At 39.3% G+C, this 21,983-nt stretch overlaps 1 protein-coding gene across 2 annotated transcripts in view; it reads right to left on the bottom strand.

Annotated features, from left to right (window-relative positions):
* Positions 1-21,983, bottom strand: part of LOC122562217 (CDP-diacylglycerol--glycerol-3-phosphate 3-phosphatidyltransferase, mitochondrial) — a 54,826-nt gene that overhangs the window by 13,029 nt on the left and 19,814 nt on the right. For both annotated transcript variants that reach the window (XM_043714925.1, XM_043714926.1), the window contains exons 3-7: positions 21,675-21,752; positions 17,787-17,886; positions 16,593-16,782; positions 12,693-12,871; positions 6,393-6,917 (exon numbers count right to left, since the gene is read on the bottom strand). In XM_043714925.1, the coding sequence (XP_043570860.1) occupies positions 6,393-6,917; positions 12,693-12,871; positions 16,593-16,782; positions 17,787-17,886; positions 21,675-21,752 (1,072 nt within the window). The remainder of the gene's footprint in view (positions 1-6,392; positions 6,918-12,692; positions 12,872-16,592; positions 16,783-17,786; positions 17,887-21,674; positions 21,753-21,983) is intronic.

Raw genomic sequence — 21,983 nt, forward strand, 5'->3', positions numbered from 1 at the left:
CAATTTTGATCCATACTAGGACAATTGATTGCAATTCTTTAAAATCAGTTTATGCTCTGCCTATCCTCTCTCTGTCTTTGCTCAACATCTGTTTTAGTTGACCAGAGTCACAGATTTAACTGCGTAGTGCAATTTGGCACTATGCTGACTTCAGGTCAAATAAAAGGTTTGAATTGCTGCATGTCACAGAGGCTTTCTTGCTGAATAATTTCCAGTGGCCTCATAATGCCTAGGATCGATCTGGATAATTTATTAAAGGAAGAACCCAAAAACTCAAGGAAAGTTTATCTTAATCTGGCCCTATTCAACTACAAGTGCTAAACATGGTTTATGCCCTCCCCTGTTAATGTAGTACTATCAAAAAGGCAACCAAGTAGAATTCCTGTGTGTCGGGTACTGAGCTACAAACAGAGGAAGTTAAAAATACCAGCTAGCATTGAACATGTAGAGGATTTGGGATGGAAGTGCTCAATGTTCCAGTCAGAAATAGGTGGAATCTGGAACAATTACTGGGCTAAAGAGCATTTTCTTTAGGTTTGTTTTCAAAACCTTTGCCCAAGTTACAAGTGAAGTGACAATATGTTAAAAGTACTTCATTGAAAAATGTTGTATGTGTAAATGTAAATCTTTGACTGTTCTGCTAAATGTTATGATTTCAGAAGTTCCTACACTTCAGTATGGAGAATATCCTTTGTATCAAACCCCTCAAAACCACAAAATCTGTGACGGTGATTGAACAAGTGCACTTTCTTTGCAATACCACCCAGGTGATTGAGCTGGCTTAGAGACATTAGATTGTCTTTCTGAATCCATTGATTTTAAGATTCAATCCCCTGTACCTATGTGATAAAGAATGCAGTTTATACTGACATTAGACTATCTAAACAGAGCAACTGTGGAGATAGCCATTCTCTATGGTCCAGTGACTGAGTCTTTCCTGTTTTTATTTGTTGTCCTTTTGAAACTACAGCAAGATCTTCAACAGAGACAGTTTAGTGGAGTTTTATGATATCTAAGAGCATCTTAAATTAATTGTCAAGATTGAGCAAAAAGACTATGCTGTCCATTGCTTTACATGTATGCACTCCCGAGAAATTTAGAAAAGGGTTTGAATATTCTTTTGTAGATTTGATTTGAGTTCAAAGTTCACATACTGCCTTGAAGGAAAGAAGTAACACTATTTCGGTCCTTTCAGCTCATGGTGACTGCTCTGGTGTCATCAGTTTCCATTTGGACTGATCACTGCTGGCATCTCAGCTTCATATTTTCAGAATTAGCCCAATTTGGGTAGATTATTTTCATGACTTGAGAATTATTCTTTGCACAGGTCGTTCTTCTATAATACGGATTTCATTAATGCAAATTCACTGTAACACAACTGATAAATTGGGGGCACTGTTTCTAAAGTGCAAATTGTAAAGCATGGATTTGTTACAACATTATTCCGGTCCCATTAGTTTAAAAAATAGGTGGATCATAATGAAAGCTGACACAGAGATTTTTAATCAGTAAGAAAATCAAGCATCATGGGAAAAAGGCAGGAAAGTGGAGTCGATTATAACCAGGTCAGCCATGATCTCACTGAAAGATGGAAAGGACTCGATGGGCTGAGTGGCCTACTTTGGCTCCTATGTCTTATGGATGACTTTCTAGCAACTACATGCTCCAATACATCAATTACTACTGAAGTTGGACTGGATGTGAAAATGTCTGAACTCGACAGGGAGTAGAGTACAAATACAATGGAGCCTTGATCTTTCAGCTTTGTCAACATAAAAGGCTGAAACTCCTGAACATTAATGTACTACCATTCATCTTATGTTTACTTTGAGCATCCCCTTCATTTCAGGCTTTGACACATGGTCTAGACCGAGGTTACCATGGTTACTTGGTAACAATTTGGCCACCATGATGCAACTTTTTATATATTCAATTAGCTAGGTGTAAAGGTCTCCTACAATTCAAAAGCATACCTGTCCGTGGAAGAAAAAAAACTTGAAGGAGGATGAGGCAAAAGGTTTCATAGACAATGTTTGATATTTGAAGACCAGTTACTGACATTGCGTAAAGGAACACAGCAGCCAATCGGTGCATAGAAAACCCACAAACAACACAAAAATAAACTACCAGATAATCTATTTTAGTGAGGAATAATTGTTCAGAATGGCAACAGGGAGAGCACCATTGCCCAACTCTGAATATTAACATGTTTTACATCTATCACAACTACTGCCCTTTTAACAAGCAAATTTCGATGATACAAAACATGCTAAAATGACAAAAATACTTTCATTTTAAACATATATTTTGTTTTAAATGTTTAGCAAACATTTCAGTCTTTTATAGGCGTGCATCCCACCTTGGACACTCCCTTTTGTGTATTCGATGCTTTAGAATGAGGTTAGGTTCCTTGCAGACTGGTCAGGGAATAAGCAAGGTCAAGAACCACAAAGTAACACTATTTGTTATATTGTCAAACTAACTACTATTATGTATGGTAAACTATAACATTTAGTTAGATTAGGTAATAATTAATCAAGTGTTAAATAACTAATCATGCATTCTCAGTGGGTCTTCCAGAGGGTCACCCATTTTAGTGTATCTTCTTGTCACATTATTCTGGAGTATTGTAACTCCACCCACACAGTATTATTTATACCCAGTGATACAGTTCCATGACATCATAACAAGGCTACTCCAAAGTTTAATCCCCTTACACAACATTCAGGTCTCTAGTATTTTTCTTCAACAAAAAGGATTTTGAAATTGACTTATGATTAAAGGCTGCATTTAAAACAAACAAATTTATATAGATTCAGAACGGTCACAGTCTGTAGATACTAAAGAACATTTCTGAAGTTATACAAGCCTCTCAATTTCTCTGCTCCTGTCAATCACCATAATTAATATCCCTGAGGTTGCTGCATTCTATTCCCTCAGTTTCAAACATGCTTGAGCAAGCTGCAGTTCCAACCTTCCAGCTCAACACTATCCTCATGACCTATCTGCCAATCTCCCTTCTCACCTATCTGCTATCACCTTCATCCCCACCTTCATCCACCTATTGTACTTTTTGCTACTCTCTCCACCCTGGAGGCTCCCGGCCTTCAGTCCTGATGAAGGGCTTTTGCCCGAAACATCGATTTTCCTGCTCCTTGGATGCTGCCTGACCGGCTGTGCTTTTCCAGCACCACTCTAATCTAGACTCTGATTTCCAGCTTTTGCAGTCCTCACTTTTGCCAAGCTGCTGTTGTGTCATGTATTGACAAATGCCAACTTGCTAATACTTCTCCTCCGTCCCAATGGGCCATGTACCCACCAGTGAATAGCAAACCTTTACTCTTGGACTCTCAATGACCTCATTTTCTTTGGTGGCCCTTCTTTGAAGGGCTCCAGCCTCTCAAACTGCTACCTACTTACCAAAATACACAAACAGCACTGTTTCAGCCTATTCTTCATCCACCAAAACAATATCATCATCTTAACTCTTATTGCTCCACTTGCTTGATCTCCTGTCCCCTCTATTCAGGAGTCTTCTGATGCCCTCGTCATTTGAACAGTTTGCTGGTACTAACCCTCTTCCTTGCACCATGGGCTTTCATTTCTGCATACCTCCATCTTCCACCAGGATCGTCTGAGATCTGTGCATCTTCCTTGGTGGGAGGTGCAATCAGTTGATCATTCTTTTCATACTGAACAACCCCTCTTTCAAGTCCACTCAGTTACTCAAAATAAATAATGCTGTTATCTATGCCCACATGGATCAGAACTTTTCCTGCCATTTTTGGGAACTGTGTGTTATTCTTTATTCCAATTATACTCAGGCCTCCAATTTCACAATTTCACCTGTTATACTGATGACTGCATTGCAGCTGTTTCCTGCTCTTGTTTCGAACTGAAAAAAATTAATTGACTTTGATCCAATTTCTACCCTTCTCATATTTCACATGGTCCATCTCCGATGCTTCCCTTTCCTTGAATTCTTTGAATCTATTCCTGAGAACAGGTTATCAATGAATATTTACTGTAAGCCCACCGACTTCCACAGTTACATCAGTAACAAACCCTCACAGGCAACCAGGGAAGAACATAATAGCTCGGAGTAGGAATAGGCAGTTCAGCCCCTTGAGACTGCACCACTATTTAATATGATCATGTTGATTTCATCTCAGTCTCAATATAGTATTCCTGCCTGCCCCCCATAACCCTTTAACCAGTTATTAATTAAAAATCTCTCTCTCCCTCAAATTTATTTTGTGTCCAAGCATCCACTGCACTCTTGGGGAGTATATTCCTTCTCATTTGTTTTAAGTCTGCCACCCCTTAGCCTAGAACCTCTCATTCTACCTGTAAGGAATCTATTCCTTTCTCTTAATTTCTCCACTGGTATTGAATTGTAACCTTTCATACCAGTGCTTCCAGTAAATCATCCTTTCCTTCAACAGAGGATTGCCCCCACTGCTCTGACTCCATCATAGTAAACAGGGCCCTCCATCGAGTCCACTTTAATTTCATAAATTTCTCTCACTTTTCCCTGCTTCCCAGAATGACAATAGGTTTCTCCTTGCCCTCACCTCTAAATGCCCTATAAACCTCCTCATTCAACAGACTACCCCCACCATTTCTGACATTTCCATGATGATAAAATATTAATCGTACCTTCCCTTCGCCCCTTTCAGCACCCCAAAGGGGCCATTTCCTCTACAACATCCTGGACCACTCTTCAAACAACCCATTTCCTTCCAGCACCTTGCACACTGTTCAATTTAGGATCATGTAGTCCCTTCCCACAACAAGATGCCGTTTACAATGGGGAGACAAAATCATTCATTCCTCTTGTGACTTTGTAAGCAGATGTCAACTATCCTCACATTCAGACCTCCTCGATAACATCTCTTATTTTTTCATTCGATTCATTACCATTTTAGGCATATAATACCACTTACCCTCCACACTATCACAAGCCTTCCCTTCAGTTCTTATTCCCAGTCTTTCTCCTTTCACGTTCAACTCATCAGATTTTTAATGTATTTTAATACTAATGACAGGTTAAACTCTTGAAGCATTAACTCAGCTTCCATCTCCACAGATGTTGCCTGACCTGCTGATTATTTTCACTAGTTTGTAGAATTCAGCATTAATACAATGAATGTTGCTTGTTTTGTCCCAGGCACATTAACTGGGATAACTTCTGGTCATTAAGAACAACACAAGACATTGTTCTCTTTAAATATCTTATCCCAAAGGAAAAGCCAAATGACAAAGCAATAGGAGGAGGAAATCGGCATTTTGTACGCCCTCTCCCTAGGTGAAGAGACAATGAACTACATAGGCACTCGAGTTCTGAATAGGAGGTTGTGAAATTTAACAGTGAGGCCCAGAGCAGGAAACTGAAAAAAGGTCAGTGTTTAGGAACACAGTCTGAAAATAAACCAATTCCAAAAAAAACAAGCAAGTTAGACCAGTGAAGGAATATCACATGTTTTATTTATTCACCCATACCGCAAACTTCTTCATACTCTTCATTACCAAGTTTTTTTTTAGAGAAGTGCCACTGAGCTATAGGTACTGGGATCTGGCTTGGCTGTTAAACTATATTCACACACCATCTGTGAAGTGAAACAACTTAGCATTTTGCATCCAGGCACTTATTACGATGCGAGCAAATGTGACACTTGGGGCATTTGTGAAAAATGCCACATTAAGTTCAGATTACAAGGAATTGCATAGTTACGCTATGGCAACTGTTACATGTTTAAGGAGTGACATATATAATGTGGTCACAGGCTACTCTCCGCCAACTAACATATGACATTACACTATTGGCACAAGTAAAAATGCAAATCATTTTTGTTACTTTAACCTAATCAGCTACCATGCAAAATCTGTTGCTTAAAATAATGTTCTCAGAATAACGTGAAGCTGTTTACATGTTAAAATGACTCAAGACACTTCAGATGTTGAATTATTTTTTGGAGTTCAATGGCTGTTGTTACATGTACTTTCTGTGCGAGCCACATCCTAAAAACAGCAGAGATAAATGGTCGATTTTGTTTCACACAGTCCTTATTGTGCAAGCAAGGAGGTTGACATAGAGAGCATTTCCTGCTCTTCTGCAAAATCACCAAAGGACACTAGTTTAATCATTTATTTGAAGAATACTTATGACAGTGCCGCACTCCCTCAATACTTTACTGAACTGATGACCCTAAATTAAATACTCGATTTCTGGAGTGGATCTTGAGCCCATATCTACCAATGTAGAAATGAATTCTTGTAAAATCTAGGATGTCTTCATACAACAGATATGAGAGCTGACAAACCAAACCAATACAAGCACCAACACAGCTTTGGAAAAAGTGGTAAGTTTCCAAAAAAATACTACCACTCACCTTTTGCATGAAAAGTCCAGTCTTCCCTGAAGTATTCATGTAGTCTTATTCTATCTTGCAGGCCACTCTGGTACACTCTCCTGTAAAATTGTCTGGCAATGTAAACATAAGCAGAAGGAATGGCTCCTGCCACACCTTTTGCACCAAAGAAGCCATTTACCTCTGGTGATGCGAGCAGTATCTGATAATCCGCACTGGTACCCAAAATAAGATCCATATATGCTTTAGTGAGGTTAAAATACCCCGAAGTCAAGTACATCTTAGACTCCGCCTCAGCTCTAGTCATTAACGTTTCAGTCACTTGCTCATCTATTCGAATTTCAAATGATTTCATTTGTATTATGGGATAGATCCAGGTATCTGTGCATTTCAGAGCTTGACCATTGTCACTGGATACTAACAACTGTTCAGAATTGTTCTCACTCAGGCATTTTATATGGTTTCTGTACTGCTGCTTGCTTCTTGCTTCATTCACCACAGCCATGATTCTCTTATTTGCTTCTGCACAGAAATCTTTTCGATTACCTGAAAAACAATTTTAAGATAATACTGCTTCTGTGACTGATACATTTTTAAATTTAATAAAACAGACATTTGAATAATACTAAATTAAATATTAGAATTCAGATGTGTTGACATTCCGTAAAACATTATAAATTCTGTATTATTTTCAAGGATAGAAGAACCACTGAATTTTGACCTATGCAGCAATGAAGAAAAGTTAACTTCACAAAATGTTTGGCAAAAATGTGATTCCATTCAATCGGTGGTCATTAGGTCTAGATCTTCAAACTCCCAAACAAACAGCACTGTGGGTGTAGCTTCACCATATGGACTACAGAGGCTTAAAAGGACAGCTCACCATCACTGTCTCAAGGGCAACTAATGATCGTAATGAAGTCTAACATTGACAAGAATGTCGAAGACCCTGGAATGAATAAAAGTGACCAAACATCTGAGTGAAAAACAGGGGGTAACAAATGTTGCTCACTATTCCAGAAAATATTCTGATAATTAATGGAAAATATGATTGTGTCTTGAACAAACACAGAGGATGCTGGAGGAGCTCAGTAGGTCTGACAGCATCTAACAGTGAGCAGCAGAGTTAATGTTATGCGCCCAGGATAACTGTTCTATAGGCAAGCGACACCCGGAGAGAGGGGAGGGGTTGAACATTGTTAGGAGGAGGTCAAGGGACTGCTGGTCTTGGTGGTGGTGTTGTGCGGGTGGGTGGGGGGGGAACACATTTCTCAGCAATGGAAGGGGTTGTTTGGGGGATTGTAGGCATCTTTTAATCTAATGGTTTCTCGGGGTCGGTTAAAATGTGGTTTCTTCCCTTGGGGACACAGCTGCAACTACAACCTCCAGGCCACCTCAGACTGCAACCTCAACATCCAGGCCACCTCAGACTGCACCCACAACATCCAGGCTATATCAGACTGCAATGACAATATGCAGGCTAGATCAGACTGCAACCACAGCATCCAGGCTATATCAGACTGCACCCTCAACATCCAGGCTATACCAGACTGCATTCCTCAACACCCAGGCTATATCAGACTGCACCCTCAACATCCAGGCTATGTCAGACTGCATCCTCAACATCCAGGCTATACCAGACTGCACCCTCAACATCCAGGCTATATCAGACTGCATCCACAACAGCCAGGCTATATCAGACTGCATTCTCAACACCCAGGCTATATCAGACTGCATCCTCAACATCCAGGCTATATCAGACTGCATCCACAACAGCCAGGCTATATCAGACTGCATCCTCAACACCCCAGGCTATATCAGACTGCATCCTCAACACCCCAGGCTATATCAGACTGCATCCACAACCTCCAGGCTATATCAGACTGCATCCTCAACCTCCAGGCTATATCAGACTGCATCCTCAACATCCAGGCTATATTTCACTTCCACTGTAAATTAGTGAGCTTACAGCTGTTAGAATCCAACTTTACAACTTGATGGTGAGGAGGAATGAGTGTAGTCAATCCAGATAGTTCATTTGTTATACATGTAATCTCTAACAATAAGGAGGTTTAATGAATCATTCTGTTCTGTTGATGCTACCTTGGGGGGCAGGGGACGGTCTCAGCAATGTCTACTTTTTGCCTCAATCGAGGACTCCCAGCACCGTGGCTAACTGGGCCCTCAGCCACGTCCAACTCTTCCCTGCCCTCACCCTTCTCTTCCCTCCCACAACACTAACAGGGTCCCTCTGGTCCTCACTTTCAACTCAACCAGCCTCCACATCCAAAGGATCACAAGCTGCCATTTCCACCACCCTCCCCTGCCACGTACTCCCCTGCCCTGCCTTGTCAGTCTTCCACAGGGACAGCTCCGTCTTGGTCAACACCCTCCGGGTCAGCCTGGTGCACTCCTCCTCTTCCCCTCCCAAAACCTCCTCACACCGTGTAAGTGCAGAATACCTGTCTGTTTACTCGCCCCTTCCTTACTTCCCCAGGTCCCAGACACACTTTCCAGGTGAAGCAATAATCTACCTGCACTACATTTAATCTAGGCTACTATATTTGCTGCTCACAACACGGGGAAACAAAACAAACCTATATTCTGTCCTTACAAATGACCCTGAGCTTTCAGTTGCCTACTATTTCAACACACCATGTGCCCAACATTTCTGTCTCAGGCCTGCTGCACTATTCCAGCAAGGTTCAGCACAAATAGACTTTCTAAAACTGATACAAAGGTCACTTGAGGTTAAGTGCAAAGATCATGGTATTTAAGTAATTTAATAAGCACGCACCATTGTTAGTAAGTTTCATCATCATCGTAACTAGATACTAGACAGAGAAGAACAACTGAATTGAAAGGAATGCGGACGATGAAGGAACGGCCAACATTACTAATCCAAGACTATATCTATGACATGATCACAACTTGAAACTGTCATAGTAAATGGCTATGGCTTCCCCCCACCCCTCACCTACTTCAATCATACTGCGGTAGATAGACAGAAACTATTTACATTGGTTGGTCCATCCAGGACTGGGGTATAGCTTACAAATTACAGCTAAACTTTACAACGAGTGAAACTAGAGGAACTCTCCCACATATAAAGCGTGGTTAAAGTTTGGAAATATCTTCTATGAATGGCAATTGATCCTGAATCACATGCAAAATTTAGTGCCAATTTTATACAATGAGGTAATTTTCATTTACAGTAATTTAATAGAAATTAAAGTCACATGAACTGAGTGCAGGAAATCACATTCATAATACAGTCTGGCCCCACAGCAAAACCATTAGTGCTCATTTATGTATAGGGATCATTCAGCTCCTGTTAAAACAAGGCCTTTGGAACATAAATTGCATGAATGAATGTCTCAGGATTGATGCCCATGTGGCAAGACTCAATTCCAACAAAGTCCCTATAGTCAACATTAGTGAGGATAATGTGTTCAGTGAGTAGTCAATGGATTGCAATGATCAGTTCTTAAATGTTCTGGCAATAGCCCTATGACTAAGACATTACGATTATTCACAAATCAATACCATGGAAAATCCACTTTCCTGTATTCGAAGTGACAGTTTAATTTACTAAGCAGCTTTGCTTCAGTGAAGTATTTTTCGAGAAACAATTGCCAGAAACTATTCTACAAACAAATTACCTACATATCACAATTTAGCTCGTTTTTGTCCCACAACCAAGTAGAAAATCACTGAAATGCTGTCATTCCCTAAACAAGCGTTCCAAACCAAGCAAACATGAAATAACGAAACTTGAAATGTATAGAAAAACTAATCATTTGTCTTAAGTTATATAATCAACCTATTATATTGAAGTCAAAGATATCTATAATAAAATATATGCTGTGGATCACTGAAGGCACTCCAAGATTTCTCATAAACATTTATAATTTACAAAAACTGGAACCTGGAACAAAATATTTGATTTCAAAATGCCCAAAATCGCCAATGTTAACCATACTTGTCAGATTTCCAGCATGGTGTTAACCTGGCAGTTGCCACCATAATATAGGTTTCCGGTGTTAATTCCTAATAATTTAACATTTAAATTGATTACAGTACTGTTAAGAAAGGTTTCTGAGAGCCCATTTGCCATTGCCAGTTGGTGCAACGTGGAGCGGACTAAGATTTTGTCAATTGTCTTCAGCACTGGGAGTCTGCAGAAGTATATGGTAGATTTTGAAAAAAAAGGTAGTGTATATTTAATTTTAAATCTAGTTACTTGTACAAAATTAGTATTCAACATTATTCTCACTTTTCCATTTTCAGTTTGAGGTAACATACCAATTGTCTGAGAGATATTTTGCCTTCTGACTGTGCCTCTGTCTTCAACAGTCATCATAACTGAAAAATTATTTCCCTCCCCTCTCACTCAGCTGCTTCCGAACTGATAATGAGCTCAAGCGACCAGTTGATGCCCATCGATGCTAGTACGCTGACGGTGGTGATATCTATACAGCCTGTACCCATATTAGAGGTCTTTTTGAAATTTTATGCTGTAACATTGGAGCAAGATTAAAGGGAACTCCTCGTTCTTCACCGTCCTACCACCCCCCACCATCACATTCCTCTTCCTCATCAACTATCCACTTCCCTCATCCTTTTACTCTTCTATCACCTAGCACTCCTTACTACAATTATTACAATACTAATCTCTAACCCTGCTACATCATGACAGGTTTTTAAATTAAGAAAAAAAGGCAGGAAACAATTTTTTTTAAATCAAGAAAACCAAAACCACAGTGAACAATAACTCCAAAACTCAATAAAAAGTCATGTTAACTGTTGATTCAGAGATAAGACATTGCAACGGATCATCCATTACATGTCAATTATTTTCTTTTCCTCAATATCAACAAATATTAAATGAATTCCTCCAGATTTTTAAGAATATTAAACTTTTGACCAATTTGAGATTGGGGAAAAATATTGACAATGGTTAAAATAAAGAATTGTTGTAATGAAGCCACAGAAATTCCATTTGAAAATGAGCATACTTCAAGTTTAGGAATATAAATAAATCAAGACTGAAAACTTGAGCAAATAAGAATGGCTGACCAGAGTAACTGCAATTGTATTTGAGCTCAGAAGAGCTCGTGAGTTTAAAAACATTGATTAATGAGGGATCAAAGTTGGACCATCAAGAGGCAAGAGTTGATGGGTATGAAGACAGGGAGAAACTACGCCTAGATTGAAGGATTGAAAGAAATTGAAATTTTTAATGGCCCAAAAGGCTTCAAGGAAGTGAAGTTGCAATGATTCATTCACCGCACTGAGGGAGAAGGGGAGTCTATTCGCTGAGAAAATGTTAGCTGAAGAAATCTGATGCAAACAGAATGGTTGCAGGAGAAATACAAGGTTTAAATAGCTTTTTTAAAAAGGTGACAGAATTGCAAAAAGCACTAAGTAGGTGTTCCAATTTCACATGAAACTCATGTTAACAAAAATATCTGCAGCGGAAAAATTAAATCTGACATCCATCAAATTCAGTCAAATTGATCATTACATATTTAATACATTCTTCTGTATGATACAGAAACAGAATTTCTTTCACTAAATTAGTTGTATTTTATGAACTCAGATAGAATAGAGAGCAATTTCTGGTGACAAAACATTTCACAATGAAAAAGGATCAACTTTTCTAATGCATACCCTCACATATTTTGGCGATACTTATCTTCAGAAACATACCAATTTGTTCAAATGCATGCTTTGAAACCTAACAATACTCAGTGTACAGGCTTCAAATCGAGATCAATTTGTTTTTTAGACAAACGAATGTACTGGCTTGCTCACTGAACTGGAAGGCTCATTTTCAGATGTTTCGTCACCATATTAGGTAACATCTTCAATGAGCCTCTGGACGAAGCACTGCTGGTGTTTCCTGCTTTCTATTTATAAGTTTGGGTTTCCTTGGATTGGTGGCATCATTTCCTGTGATGTCATTTCCTGTTCTTTTTATCAGATGGTAGTAAATGGGGTCCAAGTCAATGTGTTTGTTGATAGAGTTCTGGTTGGAATGCCATGCTTCTAGGACTTCTCCATTCCCATTTACCACCCCAGAGAAAAAGAAATGACATCACCATAGGAAATGATGTCACCACAGGGACATCACCGACCCAAGGAAACCAGAAAGCAGGAAACACCAGCAGTGCTTCGTCCAGAGGCTCACTGAAGATGTTACCTAGTATGGTGATGAAACATCTGAAAATGAACCTTCCAGCTCAGTGAGCAAGCCTACATCCAGAACTTCAACCTGAGCTACAAATCTCAAAACTTGCTAAAACGAATGTACTCTACCTGTGAATGGGTGGATCATTCCCTGATTCATATCAGTGGTATCATTCTGCTGTAATTGAAGTGAAATATCACTGACTGCATTGACTAGGTCATCAAAGAAATCTGCTATTTCATGGCAATCCTGGAGTAAAACGTAACGATCCTGTCGATTTGTGAAGTAGGAATCACTTAGATTTGCTCTACAGAGATAAAAAAAATCAAAGTTGTTACTGGAATCAAGCCCTGAAGATTGCAATACTATTTCAGCTCTCCAAGTGTTAGGAGCTTCAACATTATAAAGCTGCACTCATCTCGATATAGCGTTCTATCATTATCCATAATGGTTCAAGATGTCACTGAATAAGTGGGCAGGATTTTGAGATAGAAATAACAAATCATTAACAAAAATCAAATGACAACTTCTGCCACCTGAGGAAATCAGGATACTGCTATTCAAGATACTATTCTTTCAGAAGCTTCACTACAGGAGTATCACGTTAAAAGATTCCACATGCAAATACATCCAGCAGTATGAGCAGCTTACATACATGATAAATGCTAAGTAAACTGTATCAAAATTGAGGTTTGTTTATTCAAAAATAAATTAAACTTTCCTTCTATTTTTCCTTTCCATTTTATTGTCTATCCATTTACATTTATCTATATATTCTAAGTTTCACTTCCTGATTTAAATTCTGTATAGTTCACTAAGGCTTCTTCAATCTGACTAGTAAAACAAGTACAGTGCTGCATGCTGTTCACAAAGATCCTGGATCCCTGTAAAGATCATTGTTGCAAAGGTGTCAGGGTCTGAAAGACTTCATGCCAAGGAAAGCCATAAGCATCACCACAAACATGATATCATAGGATCCTTTGTACAATAGCTTGCAATCTCAAATGAGTAAATCCTATCACTTAGATGTTCCTCATAGTCACTGTGGCAATGTCTATCACATTAATGTAAATTGTACATGGCTGCTATCATGCCAGTGAGAGAGGTGATTGCATTGGCTTTAGTTTTCCAAAATCTCTCACTTGCAAGCAAGTTTTTATTTATATGAAGGCTGCAAATGTAATTCCTTTATTCAAAAAGGGAGACAGAAAGCAGAAGACTTCTGGTTGTCTTTTGAGGAAAGGTTGGATAGGCTGGGCTTGTATCCACAGGGGTTTTAGAAGAGTAATAAGCAATTTGAATAAAACATGAGATCCTGAGAGGGTATTTTCAGTGGCCTACCCCTGCATCTCATCTGTGTGTTTGTTCACAGTGAAGTACATCTTTATTAAGGCAAGAACCTGTCCTACTAAGTGGCTTTTCTCTACTACCTAAACTAAGTAAGTATATTGGTCTATTCCAGGAAATAAGATGACAGCAGCAAGTCTATCGACAGTTTATACAACATGATGAGCAGTGGTGAGGAACCATCATACTGTTTCTGATTCTCATAACTGGAGACTCCAGTGCAAAAGCACACAAAGGCTGAGGAAAAGTGTAATTAACAACTATCAGCATTCATTTGCAATTGACCACAAAATCTACACCAATAAGTGGCAACATAATTGCATAGATCCAACACAATATCAGTTCAGTCTATTTTGGAAATGAAGAAGGTTTCCACATACTTGGGGCAGAAAGATTGGCAGAACTCTCAACGTTAACAATAAATAAGACCATAAGCAAGCAGTTTATTTCTGAGTACGTACTGCTTGATAGTGCTGTCAACAACCCCTTCGTTCACTTTGCCAATGACTGAGTATAAAATGATAGGATGGAAACACAAATGCAGCAATGACAGGACAACTTCCAGTTTTTGGCTGAAAACTGGCATGTAACATTTCACTTTTGCCAAGCAAAGACTACCTCCTACAAGAAAGAATCTAACCAGTGACATTCAATGGCATTACCATCCCCTTACTATCAACATCCTGGGGATTAGTAATAACCAGAAAATTAAATGGACTAACCGCAGAGGTCAGAGGCTAGGAATCCTGCAGTGAGTAACTCATCTCCTAACTCACCAAAGCCTGTTCACAATTTACAAGGGACAAGTCGGTGGTTGATCAGAATGTCTGGATGAGTGCAGTTCCAACAACCCTAAAGAAACTTGATGCAATTCAAGACCAAGCAGTTTGCTTGGCAGGCATCAAATTCACAAACAATCATTCCCTCCATCACAGACACTCAACAGCAGCAGGGTGGACTATCTACAAGATACACTGCAGAAATTCAACAAAGCTCCTCTGACAGCACCTTCCAAACCCACAACTACCACCACCTAGAAGGACAAGCAGCAAGGTAAATGAGAATACCATCACCTACAAGTTCTCCTCCAAACCACACATCATCCTGAGCTGGAAATATATTATCATCCCTTCAATAGTACTGGGTCAAAATCATGGAACGTCCTCCTCAGTGGGATTTTAGGGCTAACTACAGCAAAAACACTGCAGCATTTTCTCAAGAGTGACCAGGGATGGGCAATAAATGCTGCTCCAGCCAGCAGAACCCACACCCATGAATGAATGACGAAAAAATATAAACCCGCTTTGTGTTTACAGGATCTAATAGGCAACTATCCACATTGCCAGGCTGGTGCCAATATTAATATGTTTTGCAATTTAGGGGAACAGCTTGGCTTCGGACACAGTTAATTCTTCAGTACTCCTGTCAGAATGTTGTCAGGGCCCATGGCCATTATAACATCCTATGCCTTTCAACAGATATCATGTTGAATGACGGAATTGGTTGAAGACTGGCATCGATGATACTAGGATCGTCAGGTGGAGGTCAAGATACATCATCCACCCAGCACTTCTGGTTGAAAACGGATGCACGTGCATCTGCCTTGTCTTTAGCACTAATATGCTGTGAACCCCATGGAGGTGAATGGAGATATTGTAGGCCCTCCACTGTTTTTCAGATGTTTAATTGTACACCATGAAACAGCTGGACGTGCAGTGACTGCAAAGCTTTGACATGATCTGCTGTGCATGGGATTGCTTAGCCACATTACCTGTCCTGTGTTGCAGATTCACCAGGGTTGACATCTCATTTTTAGGTATGCCTGGTGCTGTTCCTGGCAAGCCCCGATACATTGTTCATATATATGAACCATGTAAACCTGACAAATAGTCAGCCAGTAATCACAACTTCTGTAATAAATGAGTTATGATCATGATTAGTGAAATTTAAGAATTTTAGGTTGTCTACATTTAGTACTCAGTTTACAATATGCAGAACTGAGTCACAAGGGGTTTAAAAATGAACACTGGGAAACATATCTCGAACCCAATGCTGCTGCAAATTTTATTCTGGGCTTGCACATGTGCCTGTGTCTCATCATGGGGCAGCTGGTTCACTGACTAATATTTAAGCAAAGTTTTTACAGTGCAGTTGCTAGACAGATTTCCCGGAACTCATGAAACTTGGCAACTAGAAAGACGTGCAGCAGGCTACAGATAATAAGCAGTTTTTAATAGCTCTGCTTGTGAGCCAAGATTAGTTTTATTTTACCATTCAAGCCCTCAAACAAACAATCCTTTATTAATCACAACTGCATCGCAATGCCACAATTAGCTGATTCCTCTACCCTGCCCCATTCATTACCTTTTATCATTGACCTCCTGATCACCAATCTGCCAACACCCTACATCTCCAATCCACCTAAACCGGCCTCCACTTCCCAACACCAGCACCATCACACAAGCCCCCATCAATATTAATTCTGAACTCCTGCAGTTAAATTTGCTGGCTGGAAACTGTCCAGCTGCTGGGCAGGAAACAGAATTTTTTTTTTTAAAAAGTGACAGAACCCCTCTCACTAGCTCCAGGGATTCCTGATTCACTGGTCGTGTTACCTTCTACCCAAACACCTGCCTGCTGCAATAATTTTTAGAAGTTCAGCCATTTTTTTTCATACTTACCCACTAACAATGACATTGTTGTCGAAGAGGTAGACTTTGATGTGTTGCAGTCCAATTATCTCATTGAACCGTTCTGGAAGAAGGAACTTAAGAATACCTCGGAGATCCGGAGTGTGATACAAAGAAACACGCACTTGATTTGGAAATTTCTTTAACAATGGAATCAGCATAGTTCGAGAATTCTTCTTGCCTATAGGGAGTGACACAACACAATTATACCTCGAAGGATGACCAACATTCAGTTTAAAAAGAACATGTCAAAATGCTTAATGGGGGGGATTTAATAAACTGTAAACAGAATAAATGCCCAAAACTTCGCATTTAAAAAATATTTCACTTTGAAGCACACTTCGTAGATTTGAAATAGTGCCTTACAAGGGACAAGTCCAACTTATATTTTCTCCATTATTCATCACCCCACGCTACAGACTAAGAAACGACTGAAAACATGGACACAGCATATTCCGAGGTCACTACGTAGATCGTCTGTATTCAGACAAGAGTGTAGTCAGGAGGAAGAAAAATGGAAGCAATTTGCATTTTCTCTTGTCCCTTTGTTGGGAAAGGCCAGAGCTCTCTTTCTCAGTTTTATTAGCTTATTCCTTCAAGGCAAAAAAAATAAACCTGGGATCTTCAGTCACAAAATAAAAAACAAATCATAACAGAAGCCACTAGTAGAAATCTAAGAATATTAGTGCATTAACTTAACACCAACCTCCTGAAAACCTACAGTAAGAATAACTATAAGAATAACAGCATGCTTCAATAGTTCTGCTTTCCTAATAGAAGGTAGATAAAATCTTTCATTTCCTCGCTTTTCCCAAGAACTATATGGATGTACCAAAACTACATGCAGTGGTTCAAGAATTTTCCTCACCATTACCTTCTCAAGGACAATTAGGCATGGGCAGTAAATGCTGGCTATCTTGTGAAAGAACATTGTTTTAAAAATTCAAAATAACTACATAAAGTACAATTTTGTTTATTAGAATGCAAAGTTTTTATCAAAGAAAGAAAGCAATAAAAGTACACACAATAGACAACTGGACATACAACATAAATTACCAATAAAATTTAATGTTATTCATGTAAACTGAATTCACCTACATTTGCATTATTTTAACGCTAATCATATCAAACGACTTGAGGAATATCTATTGTTTTATGCGGTAACAACTGTTCCTATCTACGTACCTCTAGACCCTCTTGTGCAATCCAGCAGAACAGAAACTCTGATATCAGATTTTGGAGTTTCATCCTGTGATCGTTGCAGTGTTTCTTCAATGCAATCTACCTAATAAAAACAAGGTTACAAATCATATTTCAGTAGTTGAAATTGAAATATCAATGCCGTTAGCACTGATCAAACTTTAAATCCCACTTTAATTTTCAGTCCTAGAAATCTAAATGTGTTAGTTTAGTGGTCCCTCTAATTTAAAAAGACCTTTTTTTGGATTTCACCCATTAAAACGGACTTAAATTTCCACCTTCTGTTGTTTTAGCATTGTAACGTGGCAGAGTAGAACAGTGGAAACAGACATAATTAGTACAGGATTTTCATAGATTTGAAAATTAATAGAACAAAATAGACTAACTTCAAATTAGACTAACGAGTTAATCAGCTAGGAGAAAGTGAGGACTGCAGATGCTGGAGATCAGTCAAAAAGTGTGGTGCTGGAAAAGCACAGCAGGTCAGGCAGCATCCGAGAAGCAGCAGAGTCGACGTTTTGAGCATAAGCTCTTCATCAAGAATGTGACATTCCTAAAGAAGAGCCTTTGCTCGAAATGTAAACTCTGCTGCTCCTCAGATGCTGACTGGCTGTGGTTTCCAGCACCACACTTTTTAACTCATTAATCAAGACTTCGACCTGCATATAATGCCTATGTGATCCACATTACTATGTAGACGGGGTTGAGATGTGTTGGCAGCCATAATACCACCATACTATAAGTTTCTTCTAAAAGATATTCAGGAGTTTCACAGATAGCTAAGTCTGCCAGGGGTAAGGCAGAGGCCACAAGCCTATATGGGTGGAAGTTTGTATTCAAAGTGAAAAGCCCACATTCATGAGGATTTGAAACAAGATTTGAACATTCGCCCATATCGAGATAGAGGGAGAATCTCTAGGGAAACTGCCACTGCAAAAGCTAGTTCTGAGATCTAAAATTTCTAGATCTGAAAAACAAAAGAATGTAAGTAGCTCCTTGGGAGCCTAAAATTATTTTTGATTGGCTCCAAGAGAAATTAGTATCTATTTATGGGATAGTGCTACACATAAATATGAAGTGGGATCCTCAGTTGCATTAAAAGTAAAAGGAGAAAGTTTTGCTTTGTATTTTAAAATATAAGCAACATATGAAAAGACTGTTTAGACAACCTTGCTTTTGATCTGCTTGTTGCAGTAAAAACTTTAAAATGTCAAATCTGTCTGTCCTTTAAATTGGTCACTGGAAATCGGAATTTCTTTTAAAAGCTATAGGTCTTGAAAGGGGTTGCTAAAACATCTACACATAAAATACATTGACTGCTCATCTGTCACACTCTGTTATAAATTTACATTTTTGTTTTAGAAATAATACTTAATTTTAGAATCATCTGATGTGCAAATAAATTAGAGACATCAAACTGAAACTTACAAAGATTACTAATTTGCAAACAGGCTACAGCTACCTTTATTCCAATGAATGAACAGACCAGTTCAGCAGAAGTTGAGAAACAGTAAATGACAGTTTAAAAGTTCAAACACTGCATTCATGGAAATATTGCCCAACTTTCGCAAGCAAGCACAAATCCTGTTTGCGCTACTTGTATCAAAAAGAAGCCAGCACAAAGATTTATAGTCAACCGAGCTAACTGTCCAAAACTCCAAGAAATCTATACTGCACACACCGAAATACTTAAATCATCCTGCCCAGAATTACACTTTGCAACAGTAATTGATTTCATTGACATGACCCTGAGTCCACTCTCCACTTAAAACTTAACCAAAATAGACATGGTTCAGCAAACATCATGGCTCAGTTCTGAGGAAAGAAAGTTGTATCTGACTTGAAGTTAAAACAATTTCTCTCTCCACAGATACTGCTCGTCCTAAGATTTTCCAGCATTTGCTGATTTTACTTCAGAGTTCCAAACATTTGTTAATATACACTCAAATGTAGTAATGCCCTTCCTTTTCTCTCATCCTTCCAAATCCCAGAAACAAAAGGTGACAGCAGGAAAATCTATTCACAGGTCTCCACAGAGGCTGAGATACACAGGGAGTTCTTGTTTAATCTTGCAGTTGTGAGTATCATTTCATCTTAATATCGCTATGTTCGTAGGACGGGAAATATTGTTGAGCGCTGCAACATTCATATGATCTGCTTATAATACCTTACCTGACCACATGGTTTCATTTTGGAGTGACCGCTCCCTCTCAAACTAGTGGCCGCTCCCAATATCTCCACATCCCTCACCACTGTCCAAGGTCCCATGTGACAGAGGCAGAACAGAGGGTGTCAGCCACTGCCAAGCTCAGCAGTATCTCCTCCCCATCTCCCCTACTCTGCTCTCAGGGGTGTTGCCACTAGCAGTCTCACCCCATTCATTGGATGCTGCCTACGACAGAAGTTGGAAGCCTTCTGCCTTCTAACTACCTACCACTTCTTTCTCCCAACACTCCTCTGCTCTCCTTCACCTTCACCACCTCTTCCATTCAGTCTCTTTCCTCTCCTCTCTACTCATTCCTCTCCCTTCCACACTCTCACCCCTCATCAATCCCCCTTCTCCTATCCCCAGCCCAAAGGGCTGGAGCCAACTCACTGAGCTCAGAATCTACTTAATGGAGTCATAGAGCCACACAGCACGGAAACAGACCCATCAGTCCAACCAGTCCAGGCCGAACATAATCTTAAACTAAACTAGTCCCACCTGCCTGCTCCTAACCCATATCCTTCCGAACTTTCCTTTTCAAGTACTTATTGAAGTAAAGCAAGAGTCCATGGTGTTAGGGGCACTACATTCGTAGTATATTGTTAGATGATCGTCTTCTATTAGATAGTCAGAGTGCTGGAATACGTGGGCATTTTTAGGAGAGTAACTTGAATCCAGCAGAGTACCACAGGGATCAGTGCTGGGATCACAATTATTTTAATGACTTGGAAGAGAGAAGTGAATATACTAAGCTAAGTTTGTGAATGTAACAAAACGAAGTGGAAAGGCAAATAGTGAGGATGACACAAAGACTCTGCAGAAGGATGTAAATAAAGGACTGGGTAAAAACTAAGCAGATGGAATATAATGCGGAAAAATGTGAGTTAATGCACTTTGGCTGGAGGAGGAGGAGCTGACTATTATTTAAATGGAGTCCTTGAGCACAAATCATAATAAATCCTGCATACAAGCTCAACAGGTAATAAGCAAGGAAAGCAGAACATTGCTAATTATTTCAAAGGGAATGGACTATAAAAGTAAGAAATCTTGCCAAAAGTATACAACTATAAACTCATTAAGCCACACCTGGAATACGTGAATAGTTTTGGGCCTCTTAACTAAGGAAAGATGTGCTGGCATTGGTGTCAGTCCGGAGAAAATTGATCCTAGACATGGAGGAAAGATTGAGTAGGTTGGGCCTATACTTAGAGGAGTTTCCACAAATGAAAGGTAACCTTCTGAAACATAGTGGACTTGAAAAGATGCTGAAGGGTTGTTTCCCTTTTGGGTAGAGTCTAGGATTGATCGGCATAATCTCAGAGTAAGGGGTTGCCCGATTAGGGGAGAGGTCAGGATGTATTTCTTCTCTCACAGAGTAGTGAATCTGTGGAACTCTTTACTGCTGAGCACTGTCGAGACTGGCTCATTCAGCATATTCAAGGCTGAGATAGACAGAATTTTAATCAATATGAGAAAGAAGCATTATGGAGAAAAGGTAGAGAAAGGGAATCCACGATCTCACTGAATGGTGAGCAGTTTCAATGTGCCAAATAACCTACTTCTGTTCTTACATCATATGGTGTAATTATTGTTTAATTCCAATAAAATGCACAAAATACAATACCATTCAATAATTAACTTCTGGGGTCCTCCAGTATGTTACCCACCAGCTCCTGCTCCAAAGGTCCTGTCCCAAGGTATAAAGAAGCCATAACGATTCTCTTCTTAGCCATTTTGATATGTTCCTATTTATATAAATCAATACAGAACATTATTTCAATTCAGTTAACAATAATGTAAACTTATGAAAGTTATATTGCTGTATACCAACAATTAAGTCAAAATGAACACGAGATATTGAAAGTTTTAATCGCCATGAGTGTAGACTATAATCCACTACCTATACATGCATCAAGGTGACGACAAAGTGGGCAACCTCTCATTCTAATCTTTGTTCTTATTATAAATCATTTTTT

Source organism: Chiloscyllium plagiosum, chromosome 24 (genome assembly GCF_004010195.1).
Source record: "Chiloscyllium plagiosum isolate BGI_BamShark_2017 chromosome 24, ASM401019v2, whole genome shotgun sequence".
In the NCBI taxonomy this organism is placed as follows: domain Eukaryota; kingdom Metazoa; phylum Chordata; class Chondrichthyes; order Orectolobiformes; family Hemiscylliidae; genus Chiloscyllium; species Chiloscyllium plagiosum.